Source organism: Patagioenas fasciata, chromosome 1 (genome assembly GCF_037038585.1).
Source record: "Patagioenas fasciata isolate bPatFas1 chromosome 1, bPatFas1.hap1, whole genome shotgun sequence".
NCBI classification, from domain to species: domain Eukaryota; kingdom Metazoa; phylum Chordata; class Aves; order Columbiformes; family Columbidae; genus Patagioenas; species Patagioenas fasciata.
In genome coordinates, this window is record NC_092520.1 from 156049597 (window position 1) to 156062171 (window position 12575).

The window sequence follows — 12575 nt, forward strand, 5'->3', positions numbered from 1 at the left end:
GAAAGTTTTCATTTTAAAATTAAATTCATAGGATAGCCAGACCTTTCAGCTTTTTAATAGAAATGGTGATTTATGGCTACACTGAAAGAATGAGCCAGGAGCGGACAAATTCATCACGTGCCGTCCTTTTCTGTCAAAGCAGCGGTGAGACGTTTCAGCAGCGGCACGGGGTGGTCAGGCTCCCAGCAGCAGAGGGGGAAGGCACCACAGCTTTGTCACCTTCACTTCACCATGTCAGCTGAGGTCATGGCCCAGGGTCTCACCCACGTCTTTTTACTGTGAGAAAAACAAGGGATTGGCTATCTGCCTAATTCCCCTTCTCCCCTTCCCTTCTGACAGCCAGTGTCGGATACGGGAAAGGTGATGTAAAGTGCCCTTTGTACACTCAATGTGAGGCTCCAAACTTGTCTTCTATAAATTAAACCCCAGGAAACACACCAACATGAATTTTTTTTTTGCTTTAATTATTTGTAACTCAAGGCTTCTCCAGCCTTCCTGATGATTTCTTACCTCTCGGGTGTATTGCACTTAACTCAGTCACTTCCATTTTACTTGACTTGTTCATAAAATTCCCCTGGAGCTTCGGAACAGCAATGTGCACGGTGGCATGTCCTTTGCCCCCTGAGTGGCCATGCCATAGGTTCTTCTTCCTTGGTTTACCCGGGGACTTGCAACTTTTCTGTCTTGTTCAGAGGAAATGCTTTACAAGACATTTAAGTTCATCTTATCACTCCCAAACCCTTTGAGTCCTGACACTAAATAGTTTCAAGCAGGGAGAATGGGAATGGGTAGGCTTCCAAAGATGTTTGGGATTATGCAAGAGAAGGTGGCATTTAGAAAGGGGCTCCCTCTTTTCTTCTTGAGTCCAAACCTTATTGTGTGTCTTAGGCTGATTGAAAAGCTGGTTTTAACATACAGCTGGTGTCACGTGGTGCCAGGCTATGATTTTTCAAGGAGATTTTTGCATCATTTAGGCTCACTGTGGTACTTTACTTTCCCTTCAAGACAAAAAGACCAGTACATAATGACCTAGTTGTGAAGTTTTCTCAGGAAAGCATCAGCATCTGCGGTTGCATGTGCGTCTGCTGCCGAATTTTGACTGGTTTAGTGTTGTTTCTTTTCTAGCACCCAAATCACGTACCTGGACAAAGAAGACTGAATGCCAAAGTTGATGTGGGTTTCAGTTGTGTCGTTATTCAAATAATCACAGAATCGTTTTGGTTGTAAAAGACGGTCAAGATCATTGAGTCCAGCTGTTAAGCTAACACTGTCACTAAACCATGTCCCTAATTGCAGCCTCTGGACCCAATATCATGCAACTGCTGAGTTATTTCACCTTTCCCTTCTACATGCAGGGACGGAGTTGGCGACGTGCATAGGAAGAAGGTGTGAAGTGATTTAGGATTTTTGACAATACAGTGCTAGTAGCTACTGTGTATGACTGCTTTACTCTCAAAAGCTTTGATCTTTCTTTTCATAGCCCCAGTGCATTCTGTACAGTAGGAACTGAAAATGCTATTGTTATCTCAAGTTGCAATACAGACATTTATTTGGAAAAAATGCATATTCGGCCTTATCTTCTCTGTGGGGCAATAAATTCAGTGCATGAAATGGAAAAAGAAAGCAGCTTTATAATATTTCAAGAGTTTCCTTCAGAGGATATAATTTGTCTCTCAGTAAAAATGTTCCAAAGTTAATATTAGTTTTATTATCTTCTATTATCCAGCCACTCTGTAGAGATGTTTTCCTAGCAGATTTGTATTCCAGTTTGTCTGTCTGCAAGTTGTCAGGGAAGATATAAGCATTTCCGTCTCCAGTACACACGATGTGCCTTCTAGTCTGCTGTATCAGACTCTGAACAAATATTGATGGAGGTTTTGGTGGGGTTCTCATTTGAGTGCTGGGAATTTTTTGAAAAAGTTAAGAAGAATATGCGGTGAAATGTTAAGTAAATCAAAGTACAAAACATTGTAAAACTGCTACGTAAAAAAATGATTGCAATCCAGGCCAGTTTAATAAAATCCCTTTATCTGAAATGTAGTTGTTCTGATAGATTCAGTGTTTTGATTCGCATAGCTACAATTGTCTGCCTGTCATCTATAGAAATCTGCAAAGAGTAATAATTATTTGTGATGATTTCAGAGCTGCTTATGCTTGGACTGTCAAGTATGAAAAATTGCTGGTTCCCCTTTATTGTCTAATGCTGAATGTTTTTAAGAATACAATTTAGCATTTGGTGTATAGAATATATCTACACCAAGTAGGGTAGTCATGGATCCAAATTGCAAAAGCCATGTATTAAAATAGTCTAAAATACGCTTGTAACTTGAAGGCTGTCCATCAAGGTTGCGAGAATCTTATTCACACTTTTAATGTGAAAACAGGATTGGAAATGTGCTTGCATGTTACCTCACACTCAAAAAAAAACCCCAAAACAAAACAAAAAACACCTTTAATTATTAGGGAAAATATAAATAATACCAAGAAAACATTTTATCTATTAGATAACAAACAGCTCCTAGAACTCAGATGGTGTGGCTGATGGGCTGGGGGAAGGAGAGCTGATAATACCTGAGAGATTTTAGTCAGCTAAAATACCAGTGTCTCTCGATGTCAAATAAGTAGGACCGTTGGTGCCACCTATAGTCTGACACTTTAAGACCTTGTTTCCAATGGATTATGAGCCTGCTGCACACACCTTCTAAACAAATACCATTAAGAGATTTTGGTGGAGATGAGCTCTGGTTTATGCTGAGCTCAACAGTGCTACTGGATAGACCCAACTGGGTGTTCAGCAGAGATGCAGCTGATTTTGATTGACAGCTGCTTGGACCACAGATAAGGGGAACACCGCAGCAACTTGCATAGTTCTAGCGTAGGGCAGAAACCAAACCTCCAAACACGAGTGTAACCAAAGAATTAAAGGCAGATGGAAAGTCTTGGTTAACGCAAAACTGAAGAGAAAAGGCAATTTAGCAGGGCATGACACTGACTGCAAACCCCATTCACAATATTTATCCTCCTTGTTCCACTCTAAACTAATTTGGGTAATTTTGCCCTTAGGTCTGCCATGCCTGAATGTTGTGTTAGCACTCCCAACATAGGCTGGTTGTGAGTCTGGTTACAGTAATATGCAGAACTAGCAGCAGCTGCAAGCAGTGCAATAGAAATAAATAAAACCCTGCCTTATAGCTGTGGGGAATACTTCAGTGCACACTAATTTTTTGTAGTGAGAGAAAATTTAATTAATGGGTTTTTTTGAGTGACACATAGGTATTTCTATCCTTCTATTAAAAAGTGCTTTCAGTGCAGGTACCTGTGAATTGGGTCGATCTCTGCTCCTAGTTTGCAGTACACTACTATATTCATAAAAAGAAACATTAGTTGAAAATGTTCTGTGTTTAAAGCTGAACTTGCTACTTGGCCATCAAGCTTGAAAAGGCCCTCAAAGATTATTTTATCCTGCTGTGCCTAAGTAACCAGAAGAAAATACCTCCCATCTCACTACTGTGATTTGCCTTGAATAACCTTTGTATGTCGTGGGTTGATGATTGTTAGTTGGTCAACATATATATATTTCTGGTCAGTATATTCTCTAGTGCACTACACTCAAAGCCCCTACCCTGTGCTGTAGAGCAGACATCCACATGAGCAGAGCCTGCTGGACTTAGCTTTCCTCCCTCATCGTTAGTTGGGGACTGATGGAGATGAGAAGCTTCTGGGATCAGAGTGTCCCCGGATTACTTTGTTTCTTTTATTAAATGCTGCTGAGCTCGGGAGTCTCCCGCTGCTCACACTGTCTGCCTGTTCAACTCAGTTGCTGCATGAGAAAAGGAAGAACAACTTTGATCTTGCCCTGCTCTTCTTCTCTGTCCCCTTTTGCAGCTTCTGCAGGAAAAAACACCTGATCAAATGCGTCTATGGCGTTGTCTGTCCTGCTTTAATAAGATGTCTTCCCGAAATCTTTAATGCCCAACTGAAGTCCAAGTTGAACTGTCAGAGGAGAGACCTGAGCACTGGCTTTATCCCCATCCCCATGCTGCCTTCAGAGTAATCTGCACATGTGCTTAAAAGTGCCCTCTCCCAAAGCGGGGTGGATTTAGGCCATTAGTTACTGTGGCTTGTTGAACTGAGGGATCATCAGGGACCTCTGGTAATGACCATAGGTGCAGCAGTTGGTGTCCAGACAGCAGCTGTGCGCTCACAACTCTGCTGTACCCACATCTACAGCAGCTTTGAGGCGAGACAGTAGAGTTCTCACAACTGTATTTTCGACATGGTCCTTCATCCATTAGCCATACCAAATAGTACTGTAATTTGTAAGTATAGGACAATACCCATTTAGTGTTCCATTGGTATTTCATATGTGTTCTCTGTGCCACCAGACAGGCCAGAGCACATGCAGAGCTGACCCTGGGCTGTTGGTCTATGCTTAGTAAATGTAGCTGACCAAACTTCTATGCCATTTCTTCATATTTCTTCCATATTAAAAAGGGTAGGAGACAAGTACCACTTCAAAATGCACAAGTATCATCTTCTAAGTGAATTTAATTTGGTGCAATCTCATTTGCAATTGTAAATACTAAGGCTGCATTTTCCCCCTTACTCTGAATGCCTGAAAAATCTCATTAATGTGTTGGGATGAAGTACTTACGCTATTGATGCTGGAATGAAATCAGGAGCAAAGCACAACCTTACAAAGACTCATCTGCAGATTGGGGTCTGAAGCGACCATTAAATTATCAAATCTGACCTTCTATCTAATACAGGCCATAGAATTTCATCCACTTAATTCTGTATTTATCCCAAGAACAGCACCAGAAAAAGCAAATACAGTGTATTAACATGTTGAAATGTAGCAGTATAGTCAGACGTTTCTTTTCTTTTCTTTTTTTTTTAATACTCTAAAACCAGAGGAAAATGGCAGTACTGCACTATATGATATTGATGATAATCTACAGGAGGAGACATTTCAGCATTTTATCTGTCTGCAGGGGGAAATTTGTACGTCTGTATGTTTGCATGGGGGTTTGTTTAGTTCTTTGAACATTATTCACTGGTAACTCTGACCAGTGTAGAGCTGACCATTAGTTCCATTTCCCTCTGAGGACAGCATAAATTGAAATACGGATTTTATATTTTTTTAAACAGAAGAAGTCATTTTCTTCAAAAATCTCTCCTATCCTTGACAACCACTTTCTAACATCTTATTTTGGAAACTCCCTGTCAGGCAGTTTTCCTGGGAAACACAAAGCACATTTCACACCTGGCTTCTCATCTCTGACTATAAAACAGAACTGCCCTTGATGTGCACCTGGGAGGTATTCAGGGATATACCACACACGTGCAAAAGACGAGCCAAGCTGTCTGAAGCTGCTGCACGGGGCTATTGCGTGTTGCAACCATTAGCCAGCGTTTTTCTAAACAAAGGGGCTAAAGAGATGAGGAATTCAGGGATCAAGGAATTCAGGGAAGCAGTGGGTGGCACTGTACAAAATACAGAGGCCCCAGGCTTGGCACATAAATGCTGTCCTGAAGAAAAAAAAGATTCTCCTGCCCATGTCTGAGGTGCAGCAGCTCAGTGTTGCTCATCCCACAAGAACATTCCTCTGCAACCCACTGCAGCTCAGGGAGAGGGACAGTCTCTGCTGCTCGTGTGTTGCAAAACCTTGGGTGGGTGAAACCTGGGCTCTTAGGGCTTGTCTGTTAACAGCAAGGTTTCTATCTCCTTTCTCTCCAAAGCTCAGAAATCCTGCAATTCACGTGATCCCAACTTGGGGTTTGGGTTGGGTTTTGCCTAAAAAGTGCATTTGGATCCTGTTCTTTGAGTTGTGTTTGTTTGTTTGTTTAAATACGAATCAGGTCTAACTACTGGTATTGAAAGCAGAGATTTGACCCATGGCTGCAGGAACTGGAAGTTCAATATGAACACCCAGACTGGTGCAAAACCATTTGCCAAGGGCATTATACCATTGAGGGAGAAGACCCCTCTAACCGAAGGCTGTACACCCCCAGAGCAGATATATGCTGTCTGCATTAACTCAGCTGCTTCATTGGAGTGTCCTGTGATTCATGTTAGCCTAACTAGAAGGCATCAGATTAACACTTTTGAAAGACTCAGGTGTTCAAGAAGGAATCTCAGACCTCCCTGCCTATCAAATTGGAAGGTCAATACTTGCCTTAATACTTGGCTTCAAAGATAAAATAATTTTTGAGCGTAAGGTTCTTTGAAATGCACAGGTTAGCAGTGTTAAGTAACTGTAAATAACATTACCAAAACCTTCCTCCTGTTGCTTTGATGCAATTTATTCAGAATATGTAAAAAGGCATTTGTGGCAGTGAGGGGAGGACTGCACAGCAGAACACGGTACCGTGCAGGGACACCTCACTGGTAACCAAATGTGGGAGCCCTGTGTTGGTGGGGTCCTTTGCTTGGGCTATTTCTCCCCATTGCCCTGGGGAGCTCATTACCTGCCTTAGCAGAAGCTGTTGCTGTTGTTGCTGGACACAATCTGAGCAGGAGGTGGCTGGTGGTGAGACTGTGTTCATCTCTGTGCATTCTCCTCAAGGCAGGTTACAGCCTCTCCAAGCATTCACCAGCAATAATAGTGGAAAGTTAGGGTGCTATTAACAAAATAATACAGTGCTCTGGGTGAATGTGGTGTTGTGTGCGTCAGAAGGCCATGCTCTCCTTCCTTCTTTATCAATACGGCTTTAGCAGAGAGGCAAATTTAGAACTAATATTCTCCCTGCTCCTCAAGAAGTCACATCTGAATGAATGTTCCCCTTTGGGAGTCACAGGAATTTCCATGGGCTTGATTTCTTCTGCCAAGGTCATAGCCAAGAAACAAGCCAAGATTATTTGTTCTCTAGCATGAAAGACACCAGCAACATGAGCACGTATTGTTTTTATTTTGACAAATTTTCCAAATCTGGTGTCTTCCTACCCCATCTCAGCAGCAGAAGGTCAGACAGGGTCCAGCACACCTGTAGCCTTGGGACAGGCTGCAGAGTGGAGAGGAGATCAATTTTCCAGGACAAGGAAAAGCAGTGACCCCATCTTGGGATGTGGGTGCAGTAAATACACTTTCCATCAGGCTGTGTGAGTGTTTGTGCTCCTTTGTGCTGGCTTCAAAGCAAAGCCCTGGACACTTTCTTTGTGAACAGCGTTTAAACAGCACATATGAAGAAGTTTGGAGACAAAATTTTAATCTTCTAGCATAGGAACAATTTTACTCAGCCACATAACAAACTGCTCTGTACAGGCAGTAATCTACTTTTCTATGAATTCTTATAATAAGCAAAAAGGCAGTAAGAGTTCCCCAGCTGCTTGACTTACTGGTGCCTGTGCTTTCTTTGCAGTTGTCCAACACAGCAATTCTTCATCAGATTAGACGAGACCAAGTGACAGACACATGCCGAGCAAACAGTGTCTCTAGCAGGAAGCGCCGCGTGCTGACACCCAATGACCTCAAGCACCTGGTCGTGGATGAAGATCATGAAATGATCTATTGCTATGTTCCCAAAGTGGCCTGCACAAACTGGAAGAGAGTCATGATGGTTTTGACGGGAAGAGGCAAGTACAGCGATCCGATGGAAATCCCAGCCAATGAAGCCCACGTGTCTTCAAACCTGAAGACCCTCAACCAATACAGCATCCCAGAGATCAACCACCGCTTGAAAAACTACATGAAGTTCCTCTTCGTTCGCGAGCCTTTCGAGAGACTGGTGTCAGCCTACAGGAACAAGTTCACCCAGAAGTACAACACTTCCTTCCACAAGCGGTACGGCACCAAAATCGTGAGGCGCCAGAGGAAAAACGCCACCCAGGAAGCGCTGCGTAAAGGCGATGACGTGAAATTCGAAGAGTTTGTGGCGTATCTCATTGACCCGCACACCCAAAGAGAAGAGCCCTTCAACGAGCACTGGCAGACTGTGTACTCCCTCTGCCACCCTTGCCACATCCACTACGACCTCATAGGAAAATACGAAACGCTCGAAGAGGATTCAAACTACATTCTCCAGCTGGCGGGAGTAGGCGGCTACCTGAAGTTCCCCACCTATGCAAAGTCTACGAGAACTACTGATGAAATGACCACAGAGTTCTTCCAGAACATCAGCTCCGAGCACCAAACGCAGCTGTATGAAGTCTACAAACTTGATTTTTTAATGTTCAATTACTCAGTGCCAAGCTACCTGAAATTGGAATGAGGGATGGGTCGGGGGGACAGAGGGGAGAGAAAGCCTGTTTTATTTAAGATTTTTATTTGTCATAATAAATATGGAGAATGGGTTATTTTGTAAATTAATATTTTCTTTTTTTGAATGATGCTGCGAGCAGCACAGTCAAAATTATTTAAATCAACTGTAAGAAAGGACAGCTCTCTTTGCAGAGTAACAGGATTGTGACGATCTAGCTGTAGAAATGAATAATACTGCTACACTGTTTAAAAAAATGTTAATTGTGTTCTGGTGAATTTCATTGATCTTGCATTCCTCCAATTCTAATTAATGTTATTTATACTTATTTAAAACATGGTCTCTTGGTAGGTGTCACTTCAGCAGCAGAAATAAGATAACATTTGGACCAAAGGAGTCTCTGGTTTTGTATTTTCCTCAGTTGCGCTTGCCTCTGGGTAATAATATTCTTCCATTAGCTATTGATGGAGGTAAATACGAGAATGGTTCTTGGTACCACATGCTTTGAGAAGAGTGGTGGAAATAATTTCTTCAAAAAGTGATATTGCACTTAAGCATAGCAAAAAAATCTGTCTTTCTAGCCCTGAAAGGGAGAAGTAAACAGATTTTGATAGATTCGTGATGATACCTAAAACCCGTGACTGAAAGAAATGTGAATGTATTCCTTGGGAAAAGAAACCGTGAACTTTTTATAAGTCTGGACTTAATGATTTTGTCAAGGATAGGACCAGTCCCACTGTCACTTAATTTAAAGCCTGACAGCCCAAATGAATACAGATTTGCAGATGGCCCATCAGAAAAAATCAGCATTTTGGAAGTGACTGTAGAGATTTTTGAATGCCTGAAGCAATTGGCATTGACCTAATTCATATCCAGGATGGGACCGGGGGAGCTCCATCCTCTGCAGGTCTTGAGAATGGCAACCAAAATTGGCTCAAAAAACCACCGGTTACGATACGTTGCTATAAAGGATGTGGGCATGTAATTTGAAAAGGCTGAAAGTCATCTTGGTGTTGATCTCTGAGCACACAAGGCAATAAAAAAAGGCCTCTCATCTCCCTATATGTCCATTCCATGTCTTTTTGCTAGGGAGAACGGAAAGTCGTCTTTTTTTAGTTGATGCCTAAATACTGTTGACAGGGACGTTTCTAATTTCCAGTGGGTTAGTATTTCATCTAAGTCAGCTCTAGTGTGAGACCATGACCTTTTTATTTAAGGTGAACATCTCAGTAGTGTTTGTTTTGTGTATAACAGCTGCTTGGGATGGTAGATTGTACCAGGCATAGCACGCCAAGCGATTGTTTTGGGCAAGCAAGTGGTAATCTCTTTGCGGCAAATAAATAATGAAAAATGGGATTTCGGTGGGGATCTGTTAGCTGGCTCAGTGAGCAGAAGTACAGGCTTCTCCAAATATTTGCTTTAGCTTGCGGGATGTGGGGTGCACAGCCAAGCAGAGTGATCTGTAGCCACCCCAAGCTGGCAGCCAGCTGATGGGCAGGAGGAGGCAGAGGCTTAAGTCAAGGCACTTGTGGGAAACTAAAATCTGTTTTAAAGTCATTGATTGATGGTTAAAATGAGGTTTTGACTTGCCTATATGTCAATCTTATGATCAAACCAAACCCTTCCAAAAATTAGTGAAGATTTAAATAAAGCTCAGCTGAAGGCAGAGCTGTTTTTCACAGTATCAGAATCAGATGCCAAAAATGTAATATTTTACAGTAGCCAAATTACATCCACCAAATTACGTTAGTCTCCAGGATACATAAGTGGTTAAAGAAGAAAAATAGGTTCCATCTTATTTTATAAAAATAAGTCGCTGAATAAATCTCAGCGAAGAACAAATTAACATAACAAACAGCAGACAAAGTCCTTTCACAACTGGATTTGTTCTGAGCCAGGATTCAGGTCATTAGGTTTTTTTTTATCATACCCTACAAATAAATCTCTCATCTCTTCTCGCACAGCCACATTTTTCATAACCCAGGTCCTATTTATAACGTGGAGCGCTGACCTGGTGCAGAACTGGCTGCGCATCACAGCTCTGAATTCTGGAGCGGTTGCTGATTGCTGGCCAGTGTTTTATATGAAAGCAGTTTTGTCTCATTTAGAGCACGCAGCACGGTTGCAAGTGCCTACCACAGTGTGCCCTGCCTTCCTTTTGTTCATAGTTCAATAGTTACAGGTTTGTTAAGATATAAAATCTGTCTGAGGGTCGATTTCCCGTCTCCCTCCAGTATTTCCCACAAGCTATTGGTGTGCTTGTGTTGTCTTGTATCCAACAGTGCTCATACTTCGGTCCAGTTTTCTCTTCAGTTGGTTGGTAATCCCTCCAACAGATCGTGATGTGAATATTTTCATTTAAGAAAAAAGTTGCTTCAGAAAGAAAATGGAATGTGCTTCCCTCTTTCTATCTGTACTTTTTTTTGGTGTCATCCCCACGTTTTTATCTGTTCTGAAATACCCTCTTTAGTTTCACCGCTTTGGAGACACAAAAACCTTATTTGACAGCTATGATAGAAAAGCTTTAGGTGAAAAAGCTGTTCAGGAGATCTGAGGGATAAGCGCTGCTCCAGCTGAGATTTTTCGCAGCAGCTTTGGGTTTGATTACCCAAATTCTGCCTCCCCACAGAGGGCTGCCCTCTGGGTGGGTGCTCAGCACTGAGATGGCTTTTATGTGGTCTTAAGTGGGTACTTAAAAGTCACTTGCTTTTTAAAAACCTCCATCCCAGACTACTACAAACTGTCCATTTAGCATGTTGTATCTATTTTGGGGGTGCTGTGAATGGGCTGGGAATGATTTGTGTCTTAAAAGAACAGCTGACACGCTGGATATGATGGTGTCCTTCACAGTGAGCATGAAGGTCTCACCAGATCAGAGGAGAACCACAAATGTTTAAGGAATAGCCTTTTCTTTTTTTTTTCTTTTCTTTTTTTGGTGTACTGGGTGTGGTTTTTTTTTTTGACTGAGCCAAAAAAGAAACCTCTTTCTACTGCCCCCACACAGGAAGATGTTCAGGGTTCAGTGAGCTGGTGGCCACCACCTACAGTGCTGGGGGAGCCAGAGAACTGGGTTGGTTTTACCCCATCTCTTCACCAGGTTTCCCAGACAGGGATTCCCACCCAGCTTCATTTCTGCTGCGGCCACAGCTGGTCCCAGGAGACAAACAGGCAAAACTTTAGCCACAGCAGAATTCAAGATACAGATGCAGCCTTGAGGGCCAGCTGGGCAGCTGCTCTTTTAGAGGGACGTGTATGAGCTGAGCCACGGTGAGCACAGGGCCCAGCGGGCAAGGTGAACATGGTGGTGGCTCCTGGGTGGCAGGAGGTCCCCCAGACCTGACTCGGTTCGTGCTTCAGCCTCTTCGTAAACCGTGTCCGTTGTCACAGAAGTGTGCAAACTGCCTGAACCATGCGCTGCGTAAAGCAAGCGAAATAAATAATCCACAAGCAGAAGTGCTTTTAGGAGTAAGTTGACCCCAGACGTTTTAGGGTTTCACTGTAGTCTGCTGCACTTTTCAGGTACAAAAAGGGACTGTCCTTACTATTACTCTTGTTACAGAGAGTGTTATTTTCTTACATGCATGCACAATACAATGTGTACGAATAATTTAACATCAATGTGGGGTTGGATTTTTTTTTAACCTATTTGTATGCAGTAGAAGGCTTGTTGTAGAAAAGTATCTCCTCATACCTAAATATACTGTTAATAAAGAAAAAAGCTAAATTATACATTGCCAACACAAGTGTGAACTGCTCATGAATCTTTCCTTAAAAAAGCCATTCAAGCCTGATTATTTTTCTAAGTAACTTCAATTAAATTGGAGAAAGAAAGTTCCTCTCTGTGTGCTTTATTTCTGCCTCATGCTTTCAGGGTGAATTTTTCAGGGTGGGATTTTCGTCTGCATAACTTTGCTTTCTCACAAGGTTTATTGTGGCAGAACGAGCCAAAGAATCAAAATACTGCTATGAGGCAGGAAACCTAAAGACATCTCTAACAACATCCCACTTGTTCCCAGCCAGCAAGGATGAGGGCTGCCAATTTAAGATCCATCACATGCCCAGAAACTTCAAGCAACGGTGTTTTAGAGTCAGTAAGATGACATAAATTCCAGCTTTCTGATGAGCTTTAGGCCATGTACTTGCCTACCTTCATGGGAATTTGCTAACACTGGCTTTGAGTTAAACATTTCCATCAGACCCCAGACATGCGTGGTCTTGTCCATGGTCTTCACTGAGATCACATCTAACCCCAAAGCAGCAACTTCCAACTGGGTTTTGAAGACAAACTTGAGTAAGGAAATCAACACCATAAATGACACTTCGGAAAAGCACACATTTAGGCAATAACTGCTTCCCATTGGGACTGCGTTGTTTGA

The 12575-nt window shown here is 42.4% G+C and overlaps 1 protein-coding gene across 2 annotated transcripts in view; it reads left to right on the forward strand.

The window, feature by feature from the left end:
• Window positions 1–12033, forward strand: part of CHST11 (carbohydrate sulfotransferase 11) — a 183109-nt gene extending 171076 nt beyond the window's left edge. For both annotated transcript variants that reach the window (XM_065862687.2, XM_065862689.2), the window contains exon 3: window positions 7363–12033. In XM_065862687.2, coding sequence (XP_065718759.1) covers window positions 7363–8211 — 849 coding nt within the window. In that variant the 3' untranslated portion in view covers window positions 8212–12033. The remainder of the gene's footprint in view (window positions 1–7362) is intronic.
• The last annotated feature ends 542 nt before the right edge of the window (window positions 12034–12575 follow it).